Raw genomic sequence first — 22,645 nt, 5'->3', positions numbered from 1 at the left:
GGATCCATTCTAATTTACTTACAATTTTTCACAAAGTTGTTTACATAACTGCATTTAGGAGCAGGCAATCATATGGATTTTTTTATCAAATGATTTCTCTATTTTTTGCCACACATTGAAGTGGGTTACAGATAAGTGTTGCAAATCCAGATGCAAAAAATTCAAAAATGGACTAAAATGCTCACGTTCAGATATTTTTTACTAAAAATAGGTGCGCATGCTATAAATCTAAAGAAATAAAAAAACATCTTGACCCTCTACAATATATTGACATGAGGTTGGTTAATCTTATACATATATAAACTGGAAGACTACTTGGGCAGATGGCATAGGTGATCAGCAAGACAGCAAGCAACACATGAGACAGGAAGCAAACATATGCCGCCTGTTAGGAAACATATATATTAGCAATGAGATGCCAGTAGAAATATAGGATGCTAAGTGCAATGGAACTGATATACAGTTTGATGGAACTTGCAGCAAAATTCATCACCATATCATAATCGAAGGATCTGAACACATTTTTACCATAGCAACTAAGTGTACTTCAATACTCTCAACCAAGATGCGTAAAACGATGTGAGGAATTGTGCATATCAACAGAATACATGGGAATAGTAATTAAAAAGGATACTGCACAAACAGAGAAGATAAAGACAGAATATTTACTTAAATCCCAAAAGCTTTAGAGATAAAGGGCAATGAGCTAACTGCAAGAAGACTACTATCTATTCTAGCAATATATAAAATAAGAGGAACTAAATAAACATTAACAGCATATACTCAAGAAATAGCAGCGGAGGTCAGGTTTGGAGCAGAGCAAGAGTTCGCCAAATCCCAAAAAAATTAAACCAAAAATAACACCATGGCTGGGGTCGCAAGGCAGGATGTGTGTGGTGGTTGTTTTTGGGCCCTAGAGTTGGCAGAAGCATAAGGCCTCTCGTAGTGGTTTCTTATATATTTATTAAGTATACACATAGGTAAAAAGATGATGTGATAAGTGATTTAAAGATGAGAGAGAATAAACTTGTTTCTTATTGGAGAAACTAGTATTTTGAGCAATCTTAGATGACTATTAGATAATTAATTGTATTGAGAAACCTTAAGAAACTAACAACACATATGAATACATTGAAAACTTATTTCTTACCAGTAATTTCTTACTCTCCCTCCTTTTAGATATCACCTAAGAAACAAGGTATTAGGAGTGGTCTAAGGGCCTGTTTGGTAGAGCTCTCTTGATTCAAATTCTCTACGGGGAGTGATTATCTGAAGGAAGTGATTCTGTGGCTGAAAGTGATTCTATAGTGATTCTCTGAAATAAAATATATGGAGGAAGTGATTCTCTGTAGGAAGTGAATCAGGGGAAGCTGCTTTTTTCAGCTCCCCAACTTTTAGTTCATTTCAGATAATCACTCTCACGGATTTCACACATGGAGCTAAAAGCTGAAAGCTGCTGTTTGACAGAGCTCCTCTAATTTTAGCCGGGAAGCTGCTCTGGGAGCTCTGCCAAACAGACCCTAAGGCTGCACAACAATGGGGATTTGTGTTAAACCATAATGTAATCTTTGGCTAAGTTAACCTATAACTTACAACATGACTTCATTATGTGATTAAGACTGTCATTAAGGGTTAATTAATAATTGCATCTTTTATTGAGGGGCTAAACACAAAATGGTCTTAATTATGTGATTAAGACTGTCTATTGAACGGATAGAGCTCCAGCTGTAATTGATTAGGATGTACATTTGCTTATGTTGATTTTACAAGTTTCTATCAGTAGAGACGTCCATCGTCTTTGCCATGTTCGTTGCACGCGAGTCTGTGTGTCTCGGAACGGACATAAGCTATCTTAGGTGTGTGCTGCAAAGCTCTAACGAACGATCACTCAGCTCCCATGAGTCATTTGTTCCGTGCTAAATCATGTGGTTTTGCATCGGTGATATTGAGAATACTTTAGTCTTATGTGGGCTGGTGTTTGAGATGTGAAGGGGGTATGTTTGTTCAGTTCCTGGGCTGGTTCTGGTAAGCCAGTCTCCCAAACAGAGAATTTATCCCCCTGCATCTATATGTTCTTGCATCAAATATGGATTGACCGTGTAGTCTAAAAGATCCAGCAGTCCAAGGACCTATGCAAATGAAAGGCAAACATGCTTGATGCCGGTATATGATTAGTATCTGAATAATTGCAGATCCATTAAACCTTGAGAAACTAGAGTTCAGTCTGATGAAGCGAAAGCAAAGTACAAGAAATCAGCCTGCTACCGTTGAACTAGTGCCGGCATGTTGCTATTGTGTGTGTCTAGAGCTCCCAGCTTAGCCTGTGTAACTCCTGGTCTAATTACTGATGTATCTGGTGATGTGGTGCCTATATACCCATTATTTTGCTTTCAATAGAAGCAAAGCTCGTTCTTCTGTCAAAAAAAGAAGAAGAAAGACTTACATCTCTTCTGCAGCATTGGGCGGTTGAGCTCAACGAGTTCGATGTGGATTATGCACAACGCATAAGCGTGAAGTCGGGAGTACTAGCGGAATTTATTGCCGAATGGATAAGCATTGAAGAAACAAAGCCAAATATGATCGAGGACCACTGGATGCTATTTTTTTACGGATCGCTTACACTTAGGGCTTGGGGGCCGGCATCGTACTCAAGTCTCCAATGGGTGACGAACTCAGGTATATCATTCAATTAAATTTTAAAGCTTCCAACAATATTGCAGAATACGAAGGATTGGTAAACAGACTCTGCATAGCTGCATCACTTGGAATTAGGTGACTACTTGTGAAAGGGTACTCACAACTAGTCGTAAACCAAGTGCAAAAGTAGTATCAGTGCTCGGACGACAACATGGCAATTTATCTAAACAGGGTGCAAAAGCTCGAGAAAAAGTTCAAAGGGCTAAAAGTAACACACATTAGAAGGAGTGATAACTCTGGTATGGACGAACTTGCTAGACTCACTTCTTCTTGCTCATCGGTACCCATGAGAATCTTCATTGAGAAACTCCTCAAACTATTTGTCCCGACAGTTCAGCGTACGGATGCTACCCAACCCGACCAGCAGCTTGGACAGGTCAGCGAAGCAGAACCCGCAGATATGAAAGCTACACTACTCGAACGGGAACTAACTTGGATGACTCCATTCCGAGCCTATCTCAAAGGTCGAGAGATCCCTAACGATGATGCGTTTGTAGAGAAAATTGCTCGTAAGTCTAAACTATACACTCTGGTAGACGGCAAACTCTATCAAAAGGGGAGTAAAATATTACTCAGGAAGAGGTCAATAAAATATTACTGAATATCCATAGAGGCACGTGTGGTAATTATGCGTTACCTCACCTTGGTCGGAAAAGCTTTCCACCTAGGATTCTATTGGCCGACTGCCCTGCAGGATGCTTCTGAGCTGATTAAAAAGTGCGAGAGCTGTCATTTTTTTCAGAAGATAGACCACTCGATCAGCCCAAGCTCTACAAATAATTCCTCTTCTTGGCCTATTCGTGGTTATAAGTTCCTATCCTGGGACCGTTCCCAAGGGCCCAAGGTAGTTATAAGTTCCTATTCGTAGCTATCGACACGTTCACTAAGTGGATTGAGGCCGAACCCGTAGGGAAGATAACCACATAAGCAGCTATGAAGTTCATGAGGAGCATAATTACTCGATATGGCATTCCGCATCAGATAATTATAGACAACGGTAGCCAGTTCAAAAGCAGGACCTTTACTACGTTATGCGATGAATTTGGTATCAAAACTTATTTCGCTTCAGTAGCTCACCCTCAAAGTAACGGTTAGGTTGAGAGCGCCAAGGTATAGTCTTGCAAGGTATCCAAACTTGGGTCTTCGATAGGCTTGAAGCTTACTCGAAACGCTGGGTAAAAGAAGTTCCCTCGGTACTATAGGCCATTCGCACCTCGACTAATAGAGCCACCGGTGAAACTCCTTTCTTCTTAATCTATGGAGCAGAAGCAGTGCTCCCGACTGAGTTGCACAGGTCACCTCAAGTGGAGGGTTACTCGGAAGAAGCGCAAGAGAAATTATGAGCAGACGACATCAATCTACTGGAGGAGTATCGTGATTGAGCATCTATTTGAGTAGCTAAGTATCAGCAAGCGTTATATAGATATTACATTCAGAAAGTCCAGCCTAGAAAACTCACTGCTGGGGACCTTGTTCTACGAAAAGTGCAGAAACATGCTCGATACCATAAATTATCACCTAAGTGGGAAGGGCCCTACATAGTAGTTGAAGTTACTCGACCTGGATTGGTACGGTTATATACTCCAAACGGTGAGATACTTGAAAACTCGTGGCATATCGATCAACTCCAACAGTTTCATTCATAGATAAGGTAAATTGAAGGTAAGTCGATTACATTTGATTAGACTAACTATTCGATTACATACTTTTTCTTTTCCTCTCGACTCGCGTGGCTAGCGTAAAGTTGACAGAAAGGATCCACCTAGCTCCTGGAAATAGTAGTGTTTTGCGGATTCGAGAGAACTCGCGTCAAATTGTGTTATGTAACTTTGAATGTGTATAATATGCAGGCGTTCCAGTACATAAAGTATATGAAAGATGGGAGGACAATGTAATGGAAATTGTAAACTTTATTCATTCATGTCGAATTCATAGAGTACAGTTTCTCTGATTACAAAGTGTTACTCCACAACGTACACGCTATTCTGACTGTCTCACTAAACTGGTGATTGCTTTGTCTTAGTTCTCAGGATTTCGTGAAGCAACTCCAGTTAATTACGCCCATCTTCAGGCTACCTCCGATTAAGATGCACTAGCGGTCATTATATCGAAATCATCTCCGAGTCTGCAAGGTTGTAGTCACACGCAACAAAATAGAGCAAAGTGATAGCATTAGAAATAAAAGCAGAAAATATGCGATAACAGTCTAACATTTCTTTTTAGACTGTTTATGTATCCCAGGTCATTATCAGCCTCGTATTAGGCCTCAATATAGTGTAAGTGAAAGAGGTGAGCTAGGAGCATAGTACGACACATAACTTCTACCGGTACCGATAGCTTGGCCACTACCAGGAGCCCGACGCCATGCTTAGCTCACTAATCCCCCTCAAGCCTCGGACTTGTCCTCATCGACCGTTCGAAGGCAACATGCCATGAAGGCTAAAGCCATATAAGTGTGGCTACAAAGGCAAGAGTGATCACAGTAGGTCACAAAGGCTCCTACCGAAAGGGCACTATATTATGTTATTTGCAATTAGCATAGCTGGCCAGACACACAGGCGCCATGCCACAAAGGCAGAAGGGATAATCACCATGAGCCACGAAGGCATTGTATTCTCTTGTAATAAGCCATCAACAGCATAGAAATAATCACAAAGGACAACCAGCAAGAATATTAGAGAACCGACAATAGCACAACATCACCAGTGACAATATCACACAGCCGGCAATAGCACATAATCACCAGCGAGCATCTTAGAAAGAAAGAAAACCGGCAAGGGAGGGGAACACTAGAGCTCAAGCATATCGGCAACCAAACAGCGGTGCGGCTAGGCTTTCATACAAGAACAACGACACACGTGACCAGGGAACAGGATGACACATCTGGAGCATATCGACACTGAAGGGTTGCGGGTAGGCTACGCTAGCACAAAATAAATTTTCTCTACCGCATTCAACCAGGAAGCCATGCGAGTAGGGGATCATGAATCGTTACCACTTGACGAGCAGTGCAGCGGAAGAAGAGTTGGAGCAGACCAATCCAACGTCGTGCACGTCAAGTAGTCGATCGTCAACCTCGTCCCGAGCACGTCCCGAGCACCTTCCGAGTGCTCGCGGGTACGTCCCGAGTACTCCCGAGGAGATCAGCACCGCAATAGTAGCAGCGCCTCTACGGTATCCACACATACAAGGATAGAATCGCCGTGCGCCGGTGTGCTAGCACCGCGCGCCCGGCTAGGGTTTCGAAGGGAGTTCGGGAATAGGAGGCGGCCAGGGTTTCTGAAAAACTCAATGCGCCTTGGCTCCTACCTATTCTTATATAGAGCACGCTAATGGGCCTTTAATCAACATTAAAGCCCATTATGACTCTAAACCCTAATGGTTCTTTAATCAACATTAAAGCCCATTAGCAGATCCAATCCGCAAACTCGATCGCCTCTAGGGCATATTACCAACAGACACGACCTGGAACATGACACTTCAACGGCGCACGGCGGCAGCACATGCTTCAACGGCACTAGCTAGGCCGGAGCACGGACATCATTCAGTATGTGGCCGGAGCACGGGCGTCAGTGGTGCGTAGCCAGAACGTACGTGTTCACAGCATGCATGAACTCAACAGCAGCACGATCGCCAGAACAGAGAAGAACCCCGCGGCGCGACGGCCGGGCACCGAGACGTCACCTCAGCATGATGGCACGAGACACAGGGAGACAGCAAAAGCGGCAGCTCCCATCTTGGCTACCCAATCAAGGGGTAGCCAGAGGATGAGCTGGCGGCCGGAGCGAGCAGACATGAGGACCCAAACCAGAGAGGATGTAGGAAGGGGTAATCATGGCCTGGGCTCACCTTGCGGGACGACGACGGCATGGACAAAGCTGAGGCCCATGGTGGGCGGTGGCGACATTTTAGTGTAGCAGAGGCGGTAGTGCGAGCGACGACGAGGCATGGGCACGGCAGGGCTTCGCCAAGGTCTCCAATCGATCTCCCTTCTGGTGCCTCTTCCCCTCCCCTGTATATATACCCGGACCTCCTAGGTGATAGAGATAGAAGAGGAGTTTCAAACCAAAAACAGTTAGGGATCACGCCGTAAAAGATAAGGATTGAATCCATCCAAGTCCATGAAATCCGGGTGAATCCACATCCAATCGGGCTAAGAACCAGTTCGAACCGTGTTGGAGATAGATATAGCAGAGGGCGGCTCAGCTTTTGGATCGAGATAAGGGACAGGGCAGCTCGGCCATAGCAGCAGCGTGCCCAGGCGATGCGCTCGAGCAGAGGGGCGCAGCGGCTGCCGCTCGGGGAAGAAGAGAGAGGCGGCACACCTAGGCTGGCTCGGTGTGGGGAGAAAAGAAGGGAAAGAGATAGGCCGGGCGGCCGGGTCGGCTCGGCTGGTGATAGGCTGGCCTGCCTGGGCCATGGAGAGGGAAAAAAAAAGCAAAGGAGGCCGGCCTCTCTCTGTTTCTTCTCTTTTTCTTTCTTTTTCTTTATTTCTCCTTTATACATGTATATATAGATATATGAACACCTCATGCAAAGTGTCACCAATCATTTCATCCCTGCAATCTTCCTGCGGACAAAAAATACTTCACCCTACAAGGACATCCATTCACACTAATTCTGACTGCTGTAAGCATCCATCTTCTCGGTTTTGTCAGATTAAAACCTCCTGCACAATGTCTTCAATCAATTCATCAAAGATGGCACGTTCAATATCTTCCTCCCAACAACATAAACATCCTCATACGACACCTCAGCCCATGCAGATTTATGGACTTCATATGCCACCATGCTATCCGGACTAACGAAGCATTGAGGCATGAGATCTGGTGTTCAGCGTAGGCACAACGATGGTTATGGACACAATCATGTTCCGAATAAACAAAGATACAATATTCGAAAATGACTCCCATGCACGTGTAATGACCATATGGGTTATTCCATCCATGTTACCTAAACAACTATGGTTTCAGATATTTCTATAGCTTCCTAAAATTGTAACATCCAAACATGCCCTAAATTCTGTTCGAATTGTTAAAAAAATTAAAGCGACCGAAACGTAGCAAGATTCCAATGGTATAGCATTGGTCGCATTGGACTATTGGAGTTGCGCATGGTCATCATGATCACATGCACTGGTTGCATGCATGCCATGCTATGATGTGGTAGCCTGGAAACAAAACGAGTTTGATTATATAACATGCATACATCGTTTTTGCATGTATCTCTTTAGAAAAATAGTAGCTAGATCCTCTTAACAAACCGAAACTGATCGAAGCTGATACCAATTGATACTGATGGAGCTAGCTAGCATATTAATTAATACGATGCTTGCATGCATGGATCGGTATAATGAGGTTATCATGTTGTGGGTTGCGAGGGGCCTCCGTAGAAGAAGCCTCCATTGACGATTGGCGTGATGTGGTAGAGAGATCGGTTGGTCGTAACGCGGGGCAGCTCCCGTGTTAGGAGCGAGGCCTCGCCGTTGTGATCGATGAGTTGTATGTTGCTGAAGGACGCGGCGGCGGGCGGAAGAAATCCGCTGCCCATCGGCGGCGCCGGCCGGTTCGTCGTGCTCGAGGCCGCCAAGCCGCCAAAATGGAGGTTCGTTGCTTTATCTGCTAGTCCGGTGAAGATCGAGTTGGGGAAACGGCCGATCAATTCGGGCTCATTGTTGAGCCCGTAATGCACCAGCCAATCCCCTGATGCGCCGTCCTGCACGTACGTACGTAGAAATTAGAATGCATGCATGCCGGCCGTATCATCAATCAGAGAAGATTATTACTGTAATGGGTTTCGCCATTGCATAACTTTGCATGGATGGAGTATGCATATGTACCTTGACTAGCTTGAGGGTCAGGTTTTGCTTGAGACCATTGGGTGGTTGAGAGACTGTGTCGATGATGCCGCCAGGAGCTATGGTTGCGCCACTTTCGGCCTCAAACCCAGGGCATTTGGTATTGTAGCAGCCTGTCTCTTTATACCCATCTCTCTAAGAAAACCAATATACTAATTGTCAGTACGTACGTACAAAATAATTAACTAAATAGTCAATGCTGAATTCCAAATAGATCGAGAGATGTGGTACGTGCTCACCGTCCAAACAGTAACAAAATGAGTTTTTGAATCACCGTACAGAAATGGCGAAACCTAAGGATAGCACGCATGGGGATTAATTGATCATGAATATATAAGCATTCATGCATGAATCTCCTTAAGCTACATACATACATATAGATAGATAGATAGAGAGAGAGAGAGAGAGAGAGAGAGAGAGAGAGAGTACTTACTTCCCAACCGAGCTCGATGACGTTCAAACTGGACGGTGTACGATCTCCAACATTCATGACCCAAATGGCGGCACGGCTGAGTTGTTGAGGGCTCAGCGAGAAACCGTAGACGTCCAACGTTGCCACGAATCCGTGGTAGTCACCAGAACCACGTTCTGTCTCTTGCACCGCAAACTATATTATAGCAATATTGATCAACGATTAACTTCGTTCATTAGCAAACGACCCACTTAATTACTGCATGAATGTATTGATGAGTCATGTCACGCATGCAAGCACCTTGATTTTTTTTTTTTTTTGGAAACACGTACCATGTATGCACCTTAACTTACAGCCTTTTAGCACTGTTGTTTTAGGAGTATGCACATAAAATAAGAATGCTGGATCGGTCGAGTGAGTGACGTACGTAGTTCCCTGCGGCACCAGGTTGATCATCGGCTAGTGTTGAAACTGGACCCATCTCTTGTCGAGTCGAGCTGGTCACGTTGATGGCCGACATATGAAACCTTGAGAGGGAGTCCCTCATGACGTTTGCTATCTCTGCCCTTCCGACGTGAGGTTGGACCGACGACAAATCTTCTCTTGGAGAAACCTACACATATATATTCAACAAAAAAAAAGGGTAACATACGATCGACTTGGAGACTTTCAAGGATCCATAGTCTAGATTGCAAAATATGTAATCAACGTTTTGGTGAAACAGATGAGATTTTTAGGCCACCGGATCACCTCGAGACCCATGCATCCTCTCGTAATACTATGGGCCTTTTTGGATTGTACATATGAATTTCATAAGAATTTTGCACGAACTTCGCATGAAACAATTTAGTACCTCCCATCAAGATGTATCCCTCCTCTGTCCCCAATCCCCACCCATATTGCTTATTTAATCGATAACGTTCTTCGCCAAACCACAACCACACCACATATGCTACATCTATCATGGACATATAGGAATTGAGCAGACAAGAATCTAAAAACTGTCATGCTTACCAAGATGCATGATGCCGTTTGCCATGTTTTATAAAAATAATTGTACCATACATACCGCTTGATGGCTTGCTGGGTGGGACCGGTCACCACTGGATCCTGTTGGGGCATAAAGCAGGAAGCACACAGCCACAAGAAGCAGTATCTCCATCAGATCCATGTCTTCTTCTTTGGCTAGAGGAGCAAGGAGACCAAGGTCTGTATGCAGCCTATGCAAGGCAAAGCTCAAACTTATATAGTGGAGATCGAACGGCCAAATAAATAAATAAATGCACATATCAATTTTCCCCATATGCAAATCTTGTATTAATTTTCCCCATCTCCCATATATAACTCCACCGTATCCTCGAGATTTTCTAAGTGTAAACAATCACATGCATGCAGGAATATTCCTCCCATTCTAAGGCAGTGCATGCATGTTAAGCCAGGCAATTTCAGGGCCTCGTATCCCCAGGATTTTCTTTTCTTTTTACCACATTAATTAGGGAATATTTCAGAATATAATACTAAATTCACGTGACTTTCAATGTTTGTCACTCTACCCCATGTGATAGTGACGCAGAGTGATCCCCGTAATCCGCTTGATTCTACGCACGGATGCAGCATTAATGTAGTATCTTTGCGATTCTATGCCATTATTATTTTCTAATTACGTCACGTTATCCTTTAGGAAATTAACCACCTCACATCATTTATTTGGATTGGAATCAATTTATTGAGTGGATTTCTCATAGTCAAATTCCAATTGAGTTGTGCCCCAACTCACAAAATAAAAAGTTATCAAGTGGATCTGATGGGGAAAATGCCCCAACCTTGGATACCCTGACGGTGTACGACCGGATATAATAGATGACTATAATTCCCAAATTGGTATAGCCCTATAGAGAAAGCAAACGGCTAAAAATAGTCTCATATGTACGTAATTGTAACATAATTTTAGAGGTAGGATGGTAATTTTTCCTGCTTCTTCTCACTATAAAATGAGACCCCAAGGGGTAGGAAGGGAGGATGGACTCTTTGACTCTTTCCACAGACTCTTCTGCTCGCTCTCTCTCCTTCCCCTTGACTCAGCATTCTTTCTCAAGCTTGAGCCTCCCTGTTAGAAGAGGCTCTCGCCGCACTCTGTCCGGGGCATATTTTTGTGCCCCAAGAGAAGGCGCCGTCCATGGGGATTCTTCGAGCAAATCGCTACGTTGGAAAGGTAGGGAGGAGACTAAGAGGATGTGGTGTGCAACCATCTATGGCAACTACGTTGCGAGCGCACGGCGCTGCACATACGACGGCAAGAGGGGGCCACTGCTCGTACTCAACATCCCTGTCGTTGGGAACGAGGGGGTGGCCAGCAGTGTGGCGAGTGGCCAGCCCTGGGCAGATGACCTCAGGGAGTGCTCCCACTCCTGCGGGCTTGTCGTTTTTCAGACCATCGTAGCGCGGGTGGGCTCGCCATGGCTACCATTCGCACCGTCCGGCGTGCCCGGATCCGCTAGAGTTCAGATTTCCACCGCCTTGTTGATTAGCATCTTCATCAAAAGCCCCTGCTGCGCTGCACACTTGCACATACATGCTTTGGTTCTGCGCCTAGAATGTTGCTACTTATCTCGTGTGGCGCTCACGGGGGTCGCGTTAAACCAAGGCCAACATTGGACCACAAGGGTTCACGAAGCTGCAAATAAGTGTGCTAAACCCTGCATAGCCAAATCTATAATCAGCTTGAAGAGGCTTGTCGGTAAAAGTTGCTCGCATTAAGTTCATACTTGTAGATGGTTATCTACCCCAGTTTCTGTTGCAATTTAGTGGCAGCTGCATGCATTTGGCAGCACAGCTTTATGCATGCTGTGATATGGCAGCATGTCACCGTCCTCGCATGGTCCGACCATGTCTCATGGTATTTATTTTCATAGTGTAGGAGATAGTAGTATATTTACTAATCGTACTAGCATAGAGTGTCCATAGTCTATGGTCTATATCACAGGGTGCATATGGAGGGTACTAGAAGGTAGCTCTTGACCTTTGTGATGCTCATGTATCTTTTCTGTTGGTAAGCTTATCTTTGTGCCAGAGACAGGCGCATTAGGTTATGAGACCACACCCAAGGGATTTCCATCGCGGGCAAAAATCTCGTCGTGAAAGAATTTCTGTTCCCTTTAGCGCTCTAACGATTTTCCTTCACTGTTCTCATCACGAAGGGATTCTCAGGGTCATTCTTTTTAGGACGTGATTCTCTTTCCTTTCCCTTCGCGATTCCCCTCGAAGAGAAGCTGTTGGAGATGAGAGAAAATAAAGAGAATGGAAACAGGAAAGGAAATCAGGAAAAAAATAAAATAAAGAAAATATGATTGGAAATAGTCTGATAACCCAGAGTGCCCAGATTTTCTGGCCTATCTCGCTGGTATACACTAGACAATACTATGCGTGCAATAGGGACACGTGGGTAGGGAGCTACATAGCTAAATTCCCCTCGCCATACCTTGATAGCTGAACCACGGCCTGCGCTGATAGAATGGCTTTTACCAGCTGACTGTTTAATTCATATTGAACCATGAGTAGAGCTAGGAACCACTAGAGTCCTGTGCAAGTCAACTAGGCCACATCCTGCCAGACAGTCCTGTCATCTGTACTAATATGGCTACAGAACGACAAACCATCACATGCCATGGCTGCAGGAAAAGCTGCATAATACTCCCTCCGATTGCAAATATAGGTCGTTTTAGATTTATACACAAGGATTAAGAAAGTAGATCAAATGACCTTGTTGCCCCTTATTTATTCTGTATTGGAAAAGATAACTCATTCATTTGTGAGAGTGATAGCATTTATTAAACAAGGGCAAGAAGGGAACAAAAGAGAAAAAAGTGAATAGAAGTTTGAGAATGACTTATATTTAGAGAATAGTTGAGGAGGCTAAAACGACATACATTTGCAATCAGAGGGAGTAGCGTAAATATCCACGATAGTGTCAACTACACTTCACTCGGATTCTTGCACCATGTATCTTTGTTCTCTCCCCAGCCAATCGTGCAGGTACTCCACGTAGAGAGCCCCTTCGCCCTCGACCCACGCAAGCGGTGCCTCCGTTGAGCCGTCTAGCCCCTACACGACGCAGTCCTGCACAAAGAGCGGATTGATGAGACCCTGTGGTGGGGCCTGTGTTTGTTTAGCTGAGCTCCGCTCTGGCCTCGGGCAGCCTCCGCAACGAGCACGGAGGCCTGTGGAGCCCCCGCCCCAGCTTCAGACTGACTCTGCCATGAGGCCTGCATCGTCCAGCGGAGCCCCGCTCGCGCCTCGAGTGGCCTCCGTAACTAGCACAGAGACCAGCGGGGCCTCCGCCCCCAGCTTCGGACTGACTCTGCTGCGAGGCTTGCCTCAGTCAGCGGAACCCTGCTTCGGCCTCGGGTAGCCTCCATAACGAGCACAGAGGCCTGCGGAGCCCCCACCCTGGCTTCCGACTAACTCTACCATGAGCCCCGCGTCATCCAACAGGCCACGCTCCCGCGTCGGGCAGCCTCCGCAATGAGCACGAAGGCCTATGGAGCCCCGCCCCAGCTTTGGACTGACTCTGCCACGAGCCTCGCGTCTGTCAGCGGAGCCCCGCTCTGGCCTCGGGCAGCCTCCACAACGAGCACGGAGGCCTGCTCCATGCTTGGACGGCGCCGCGATGTGCTCACCACCACTCAATAGCCAGCGCGGCTGCTCAGCCCGCGCGAGGGCACAAGTTTCTCTGACTTATAGTTCTTGCCCAACGCCAGGAACGGCCACAACGTGCATCGCTTGCCACGATACCGTGAGGTGTACTGTCACAACCTTGATTCTCAGAGAAAAAAAAAATCCTTTCCTCTCTCCCTCGCCCTCTCTCTCCTTCCCTCCCCCCTGACCCGACGTCGCCCTGCCCTGCGCCGCTCCTCGCCGTGCCGTCTCATCGCCACTTAGGCAGACTTCGTGCCCCGCACCTTCTCAGCCGCCGTCGCCTATATAAGTGAACAGTGCTCACGTTCCCCCCATCTGCACCAAACCACCCTCTCCCTCTCCTCCACCGCCTGCCTCTCTGAGCGCCGCTGCCATCGCCAGTGAGCTCCACCTCTCTCTCTCTCTCTCTCTCTCTCTCTCTCTCTCTCTCTCTCTCTCTCTCCCTCTCCCCCCCTCTCTCTCCCCCTCTCTTCCTCTCTCCCTCTCTTCCTCTCTCTCTCTCTCCCTCCCTTTATTCCCTCTCACACGGCGCTGACAAGTGGACCCTGCCGAGCCGACCGTCGAGCCGAGCCCCAAGCCCAGCCACTAAGCAAAGCTGGCGAGCTGAGCCGATTTTTTTAAAAAACTGAAATATTCCAGGAATATTCCCCCCTTTTCTTTTTTCTGATTTTCTCTCCCGGTAAAACTTTCGAAGCCCGTTTCTCCTCCGTCCTAACTCCGTTTTCAATGATTCTTCCACCGATATTCATATAAATTCAAGATCTACCCAATAATATCAATTTCATAATTTTTGTAATTTATTTAGTTTTTATTATAATCATTTGATTGATTGTTTGTGTGTGCGCTTTTGTCATATGTTGCGATTGTTAGAGGAAGGCGCGTTCGAGGAAGACCCCAAGGATCTAGAGTTTGAAGAAGGAGTGGATGAGGAGTTCAACGAAGGCAAGTCCTACACCGTTGATCATATTGATCCCACGTTTTCAAATACAACCCGTAGAGCCATTGTTTCAAATGATAGAGATATGCATGCTTAAGTTAATAGCTGTGATTTTAAAGATTATGCTAATATAGTTATGACCTAGCTTGTTTATGCCATGCCTTTATATTGTTACCTTTATTCCATTGAAACCCTAGAAGGTCGCCAACATCAACTATAATGATTGTTTAGATGAATGCTTGTTTACTAGCATGCTTAGGATTACTTTGCTCAAAAGAAAGAACCAGGATATTACATATGTTAATCATGCATTTTTAAAAATGTGAAGTGTTTTGTGCTTAGTGTGTGTGGGCGTGTAAGACTTGTGTTCCTGGAAAACTCTAGAGTATTGTTGACGAGGGTGAGTAAGGTACCTCACAAAGGTGGGAACTACCTTGGAGCAAGGTTCGCCTTTGTGGTGTTCTTGCTGGGAGACACTTGCCTCGATTGTATAAGGATCGGTTCGTTGTGACATCCTACCTAGTATCCATTCGTACAACCACATGACCTGAATGGGCAGGACTTGACCAAACCCCTCCAACTTAGTTCGGTACCCACTCGGAGGCTGGTAGTGGTAATGGGGACCAGAAGAAGACTTGGGTAGTATGTAGCCCAAGGTCCAGCTAGTGATATTGTTAAGACAATGTCAGAACCTTGGGATTACTAAGTGGTCCTTCCCGTGGATCTTCTAAGGCCCCTGGTATCTTAGTGCCCCATGGGTGAATATTGTGACTACATTTTGAGGTCGTTACGTCTCGTTATGACAGTTTCACCAGTTGCTAAGGTGGGAGCCTATGCATATCTTGTGGGTAAAGTGTACAACCTCTGAAGAGTGTTAAACCTATCCGGATAGCCGTGTCCTCAGTTAAGGACATGCTATAGTTTGGTCACAATGATTAGCTTTTCGGTGTGAGTACCCCCTTGGTGTGTGAGTGGGCAATGTGCTCTTGTTTTTAAAACGAAGGGGTTGGCTATGTGCCTTGAGTATCCTGGGCTGTGTGTCCACTAACAAAAGGACAGTGAGAACTAGAGGGATGGAAGCATCTCCCCCAGGGCCGACGACCCCCATAAGCTCGACTTATATATTACCCTCAGAAATACTTTTAAGATAGTCTTTGCTAATTGAATCTTGCATCAAAAACTAGCTTTCTGCAAAATCTAAAGACTCTACAGCCTTAACCTTGATCTACTTATATACATCTAATGTCTCCTCTTGAGGTAGGACTTGCTGAGTATCTTATGTACTCACACTTGCTAATTGTGGACCTAGATGATCTAGAGGCCAACTTCGTTGAAGGAGAAGATGAAGAATAGAGAAGCTGGTTTCGTCTGCACTTAAGTTGTCTGGGGCATATGTTACTTTTGCGTTACTTTCATTGTGCTGTGAGGGTTTATTTAATTATGTGTACGGGTCTTTATTGTAATAAACTCTGGATGTATCTAATATCGTACCTAATCGTTGTATGTCTATAATATCTACTTCTGTTGAAAATTATGCGTACCAGTTACTGATTCAGAACTGATATAAATTGTATAAGATGATCCGAAGGAAGGGCCCGACATGTACTGCTACCAACTTGTTCGGGTTCATGGACACGGTCAGGCTCAACACCAGGGCTGTGCGCGTCGCCAGGGCACCACCGCTGCCGCGTCAAGATGGCGGCTGTTGGCCGGACGTGACATGGCAGACCAGCTGCGACGAGGCCGACGTCATGTACATGTGCTCTTAGTTCCTGTCTCTTCTCTTGCATACCATTTTCTACTTCTTGCACTGCTGTCTGCTGATGCTATCTTGTTTTCATTGACTGATCTGTGGGTTAGTGAATTAGCTAGGTGGCGTTTAGATTGAGATAGAAACACATCTAAGCTCCGTCCAGTTTTGTTTAGAACCTTGTATGTGTCGCCGTGTCCCTGCCTTCCTATTAGAAAATTGAAGAAGCTTACAAGCAATGACTTTTTTTTAACTAATATCGTAATGCAGTGCGTTAATAATTATCTTCTTGTGGTTCTTCAAGTGCTCAATGAAAAATGAACTATATCAATTCATCCTTCAGCAATTGTTAAAGTTTTCCTTTTCTTCTTTTCCTTGCAGAGGCTCCGTCTCATAGAGATTTATGATGTTAAGAGACTGAAATTGCGATATGCAACATCTTTAATTGGGTGAGGAGCTTGTGGGCAATATTTTTCATTGTATAGTCTCTGTGGAAGTACTCTTGGATAAATCCGGAGCTTATACGGTGCATGGTCACTCATTTTACATCAACCATTCAGCACAATGTTCTGTGTGTTGTTACTGATCATTCTCTTCTCTTTTTCCTCTTTCAGCGGTCCAGCAACATTAGCGACTTTTGCAGTTGTTTATGCACTATTCGGACCAACTTTCGCTGGTATATATGATAAAGAGAGAGGCATTTATACGTTTTTCTACCCAGTATGTCATGGGATTTTTTTTTTTGACGGGGAAAAACAGTAGGGGAGACCCCTACTGCATAAAATATATTAAAAAGAGAGAGAATTGTACAACAAAGAAGCAGAAGGAAACGAAAATACAAGAACCCCAAAGCAGGGTAAAAGAAAAGAATCTACAGAGAAGAGGAGGAAACCTAGCCAAGAAAATTCTGTCTATAAACATCTTTAAACCTATGGGCTTGAAGAAAGATATCTTCCTTAAAATTCCTCTTCCAGAAAGGAAAATTTGGTTGCTTGTGTTCGAAGATGAAGGCATTTCTCTGCTTCCAGATGTTCCAGGCTCCGATAATAAAGATATCCATGAAGAAAGAGTGACTGAAATCATTTTTAGCTTTAATCATCATTTCAAAGAATGGTTTGGAAAAGTCCCAGATCATGCCAATAGAGCTCCAACACATGAGATATAAGCTCTGCCTTTTTTATTTCACAATCCTGTCTTTTTTTCCCTTGGTCTGTTGGGGTATTTCCTTACACGCTTTTGTAGGGCTTATCCTTTGCATTCCCTATCCCCAGCCAATATACAAAACTCTTCACCATTGGGGAAAGTATTCTATTTAATAGCCATATTCAATTGTGAATGTGTTTGTAACCATATTTTCTTAGTATCTCATCATGGCTCCCTATTTACTATAGCAGTGGCAGATTTGCCTCTGGGGTTTCCAGATGGACCAACCCCTGTTACTTGTCGGGTTCCTATATATGATAACTCGACAGATAGTAAGGTTGGGTTTGGATCATTGAAGGACAAATCAATTGTACTTGCATTGCCTGCTGGCAGCCTGTATATGGAGGAAGTGCATGCGAAGGTATGTTGAATATTTGATTTATTTATAATCTTTTCAGCTTACTGATTTTCTTGAAGCTGAAGAGATATTTTGATGTTTTGTAATTCAGTAACCCAGATTATCCAGTTTTACTTCTGACTGGCATGCTCTGTTCCCGCCCACCCAGGCACCTTCTTTTCTAAGGAAATCTGAAAGAACCTAATGAAACAACAGGAGATGGCAACCGAGCTGGCTTCTGAAACCTGGTTTGTAAGTTTTACCTGTTTGTCGTTTCCTAACATTCTTGCCACTTTTTGCAGGTTATAGACTCATTGGTCACTCATATAGGTTCCAGGAACGGCTATGAAGCTTCTTCTGCTCTGGATATTATGATTTCACTGACATCCAACAACTTTGAGGAATTGATTCGTATAACTTCATATATAGCTGGTAATATACCCTGCTAAGCCCAATGTATTACTTGGAAAGTTTTCATGGAGGAAATCTTTGGAATGCTTGTGACACATTGTTCATTTCGTTCTCCGAAATAGTGTGACCATAACCTATGGATTATGAAACAAACTAGGTTTATGATATCTTCTGTGATTTGGCACTGGCTGCTGCCTTCAGCACTGGTTCAGGTGGCTCTAAACTTGCTAATGATGGTGTCGAAAAAGCAGGTCTGGTCATGTTTATGATAAGGTTAGCACACTCTTCCAGCCAAGGTGTTTTTCACTTCAAAATTCTAATCTGCTATGTTTGCTTTGTCTGCTTCTCACCTTGTAGAAGAGCGGGAATAATTGGGGCTTTAAAGGATAGTTTCAACTATAGCTAATGTCAATGCTGCTGTGAACTGCTCATCATCTCAGGTTGGTTTATGATGCAAGTTTAGGACAAATTGCAGCTTCTGTGTCAAAAAAACCAGGCCAAGTGCATATGTGGTTGCCTGACATTGTGGGCATTCCTTCATAGTCCATATGCTCATGTGAGTGCCGGCACCTATAAGAGCACAAATAGAACCAACAAGATTATTGTTAAAATTGCTTAAGCACCTTAAATAACTTGTATTAGTATATCTAAAAGTGATAAGCCACTATCTATCATAACAAATCTTATCCGACAATAATAGTTTTCTACTAATAGTACACCACTTATTATTAGTTGGCAATTAAGTTATTGCTCAGAAATATCATGAACACTAGAAAAATAGTACCATATATTTTATACACATGCTGAAGACCTGAAGCAAAGGATAAAATGTTACAAAACCTGAATAAATCCTACATCTAAATTGGTAAATGGTTCCTTTTTGGGGGATCTCAAATTGTTTTGCATTATGATATCCTAATGATGCTATATTTGCTTGGTTTGTCATCAACCAAATTGTGAGGAGGCCTTGGAACTGCTGCAAATTTGTAACGCTGCCCATGGTTTTACTTTATGATGAATTAGCTATTTTACTGGAGACCAAAGTTCTTCACTTTGCAATTCTCGACTGATAGGTATACAATTAGTATATCTTTGGTATGTCTTCATGTATCTGTTCTACCTGGTTCTACCCATGCAAGATAGCCTATTCCACTAACTGGTGTATTCAGGGTTGGGGACCATGATGCAGAATTTGATGCTCATTTTCTTGTTGATCTAGATGATGGTCAACTATCAGAAAAATATGTGTGTGATGTCATAGAAGGTTAGCTAAATGCTTTAGTAATTACTTTTGAAACTTGGATTCCGGCATCTTCTTTTGACATAGGACGTAGAGTTACAATAAGCAAGGGCAAGTGCAATTATTGTCACCTTGGTTACAGGATAATTGTGGATGAACTTGGATGGAAATATCTCCCCAGCATGTGTAAATATTATGCCTCCGCCTCGCTACAAAAGTAAAAGATTTTAGCTGTCGATGGTTATTATTTGGTTGCATAGCACTTGTAATAACTAAGTTTACTGAAATTATTTATGCTTATTGCAGATCAAGAAATGATCGAGGAATTCTGGGAGAAAGTCGGTCTCCCGGCAGGAGGCTTCCTTCAAGGGTGGGAAATTTCATCCAAAACCAACGAGGCCGAGCATCCGGAACGTTCCATCCAAGTTGATGTGGCGATGTCTGACCATGGAGTTGGGATCGGGAGCAGGAAGCCAGCCACTGGTGCAGATCTCGGTGTTCGTCAACTGCAGTCTCATGCCATCGAATCAGCGGTGACTCATCGACGCAACAACCTCGGCAATCCTTCTCCGGCGAATCAGCGGCGGGGTATTGGGAAGGGTCGAGGCTGGTTAATGCGTCCATGGCGTGGACCCCTGCCCAAGTGGCGCCAACCGCCGGTGGTTGTTCTGGCTGACTTTATAGAAGACAAGGACTTCTCTACGAAAATTGGAAAGGAAAATCATCCGGCCCCAGGATCAAGAACTTCTGGAAAGTCTGATCTGTCGGCCCCCATCTTCAGAACGCAATTTGTGCAAGAATCCCAATGTTTGGAACACAATCATCCTGACCATTACATGTTAAGCGAAAAAGAGGCAACAATCCCAGGCCTTGATCTTGCTGATATTTTCAGCAGACTTTGGGTGCCGGGGTGTTCTTCCCCTCCAAAATTTCCTGCATTGGTTTCTTCTACCTCCCCTCGCAAGTCTTACGCACAGGTGGTGATGGATGGTCTTGGGCTTGGCTCTGGTCTGAACAACATTACTGCGCCCAACACCACTGCCTTCGGCGGTGAGACGGCCGAGGATATTGCTGGTGGCCAAGTACGTGGTGATGGAGGCCAGGGGAACCTTCCCGGTGGCCGGCCGGCTGCCCAAGGTGGCCAAGACGGCAACAAGGTTGTAGATGGCTCAGGACCTGCGACCAGGGGCTTCGGCAGAAGTGCAAGCCCCTTGGTTCGCGGGCGACCCTTCTCGGCGCCAAGATTCCCCCAGACGAATGTGCCAGTTTTCCAGTCGCTTGCGGATGCCAAGTCGGCTGGAAACCTTGGTGGTTTTGGAGGTCAGGCAGGTCCAGGAGCTGCCGTTGGCGGCCAGTTCACGTTCGGAGCCGGCACCTCCTCCCGGCCTAGGTGGGGTGGCGCTTCTTTTGGTCCGCGCTCCACCGGCTTGGGGCGTGGCCGTGGCAGACCACCTGCTCTTTCGACGAAGTCGGTGGTGGGTAACGCTGCCTGGGCAACATCCTCTGCCTTCCCTCCTCTTGCACCGGCTCAGCAACCTGCAGTGGAGAGGGACGGCATCCTGAAGCCAAAGAAGCTATTCTGTTTCAGGTGCAAGACGAAGAGACATACTTCAGAAAGTTGCGATGCTGAATTGTATTGCGTCCTTTGTGACAAGCATAATGATCACCTCTCAAACAAGTGCCCAGTGCTCAGGCTTCCCAAGCCCAATGCGACGCTTTTTGGCTTCGGCGGAAACAAGTTGGGTTTCTTCCAAGTGCCCAAATCACAGCACAAAGGTGTTGTGCCTCACGCGCCTCCCACAGCCTTGGTTACGGTCATGGGTGGGAAGGTGTCGGCGGAGATTATCCAAAAAGAACTACGACGTATGATCCGACCTGATTGGAACCTAGAGGCCGTTCCAAAGGGGGAAGATAGCTTTCTTGTGGCTTTTCCAAACATGGATGAGCTTAGCAAGATAGTGGACGTCGAGTTCCGTCTGAAGGCACATGGAGCCTCTATCTCTGTTGGAGAATGGAAGCCTTCCGATGAGCCAGAACCACACTACCAACTTCAAACTACTTGGGTACATGTGTTAGGAATCCCCACTGCTTACAAACACTACTTGGCCATCTGGGCTGTTGGTACTGTGCTAGGTGCCCCACTGGACATCGACATGCAATGTCTGCGGCGTCGGGGCATAGTGCGCCTTCAGGTGGATCTCGTAGATACTAAATTTCTACCCCTCAAAACAGATGTAGTCTTTGATCGTGCAGGTTATGAAATAACGTTCTCCCTCGAAGATCCGAGTTTTTTCGTTGATGACGGCCCAAGCTTCCCTTCTTCTGAGGGAGACTTTAACGGCGACGAAGACGACCTTCTTGATGATAATATAGAAGGGTCTGAAGATCAGACAAATAAGAAACAAAAAAATAATACTTTTGATGCTAATGGCAAAAAAAAAATCTACTGACTGCATACAGGTGGATGGGGCCTCTTTGGCGCGTTCACCGCCCACATCGGATGCGAATCGACTCATTGCTATGACCCCATTCAATCCTAGGAGGCTTCAACCGATGGCCTCCAAATCAGTGGTTGTGCGGTCTCTCTCCTTGGATGCGTCCTCTGCAATGGTCTCCCTTTTGCGGTCTGCTGCAGTGACAGAGGAACCTCGCCTCGTTGGCCATGACAATGGGTGGCTTAGATCGGGAATCTAAAAACATGGTGCGTCGGGAGATGCGAGATCTGAAGCCGCGCTGAAGAACACGGGTCGTGTGGCGGGCGACAAGTCTCACCCGAGCCCCGTGGCCGCGTCCTCGCCAGAAGTATACAACACGTTCTCCCGCCGCTGCTCGCAGGGAACCCAACCAAAGACTGACAGAGGTGTGTGGCCGGACGTCCAGATTTCTCAAGTGCAGTAGTAGCAAGCCTCTCTGGTGGCAGATGAGCAAGCTATTCAGACATGCAAAACCGACATGCAGTCAAGGCCTACCGATATTCCGGTGCATCAAGAGAAGCAGCTGTCGGTACCTATTCAGGCTCTCAGGCCGACCAACTCTTCTCCCAGGCCGGTTTCATCCCAAGCCGGCGCCTCTGCTCAGAGAGTTACTTCGGCGGGGATAGCATAGA

General features: G+C 45.3%; 1 protein-coding gene across 1 annotated transcript; it reads right to left on the bottom strand.

Moving 5' to 3' along the window:
• Positions 1 to 8,058: 8,058 nt before the first annotated feature.
• LOC133905360 (protein neprosin-like) lies at positions 8,059 to 10,137 on the bottom strand. Its single transcript, XM_062347125.1, has 6 exons — positions 10,036 to 10,137; positions 9,394 to 9,579; positions 8,988 to 9,161; positions 8,794 to 8,847; positions 8,537 to 8,689; positions 8,059 to 8,412 (listed from the first exon to the last, which is right to left on the bottom strand). The coding sequence occupies exons 1-6, from the start codon at positions 10,135 to 10,137 to the stop codon at positions 8,059 to 8,061; spliced, it is 1,023 nt and encodes a 340-aa protein (XP_062203109.1).
• Between the last annotated feature and the right edge of the window lie 12,508 nt (positions 10,138 to 22,645).

This window comes from Phragmites australis, chromosome 22 (genome assembly GCF_958298935.1).
Source record: "Phragmites australis chromosome 22, lpPhrAust1.1, whole genome shotgun sequence".
NCBI lineage: Eukaryota > Viridiplantae > Streptophyta > Magnoliopsida > Poales > Poaceae > Phragmites > Phragmites australis.
The sequence above is the reverse complement of the archived record's forward strand: the minus strand, read 5'-3'. Positions and strand labels throughout refer to the sequence as shown.

What these genes read in the sequence shown, in the direction of transcription:
- LOC133905360 (XM_062347125.1), bottom strand. Translation starts at nt 10,137, where the DNA reads ATGGATCTGATGGAGATACTGCTTCTTGTGGCTGTGTGCTTCCTGCTT. An exon ending in ACCCAGCAAGCCATCAAGCG is followed by an intron (nt 9,580 to 10,035) that starts GTATGTATGGTA and finishes ATATATGTGTAG; the next exon opens with GTTTCTCCAAGAGAAGATTT. An exon ending in TCATCGAGCTCGGTTGGGAA is followed by an intron (nt 8,848 to 8,987) that starts GTAAGTACTCTC and finishes TGCTATCCTTAG; the next exon opens with GTTTCGCCATTTCTGTACGG.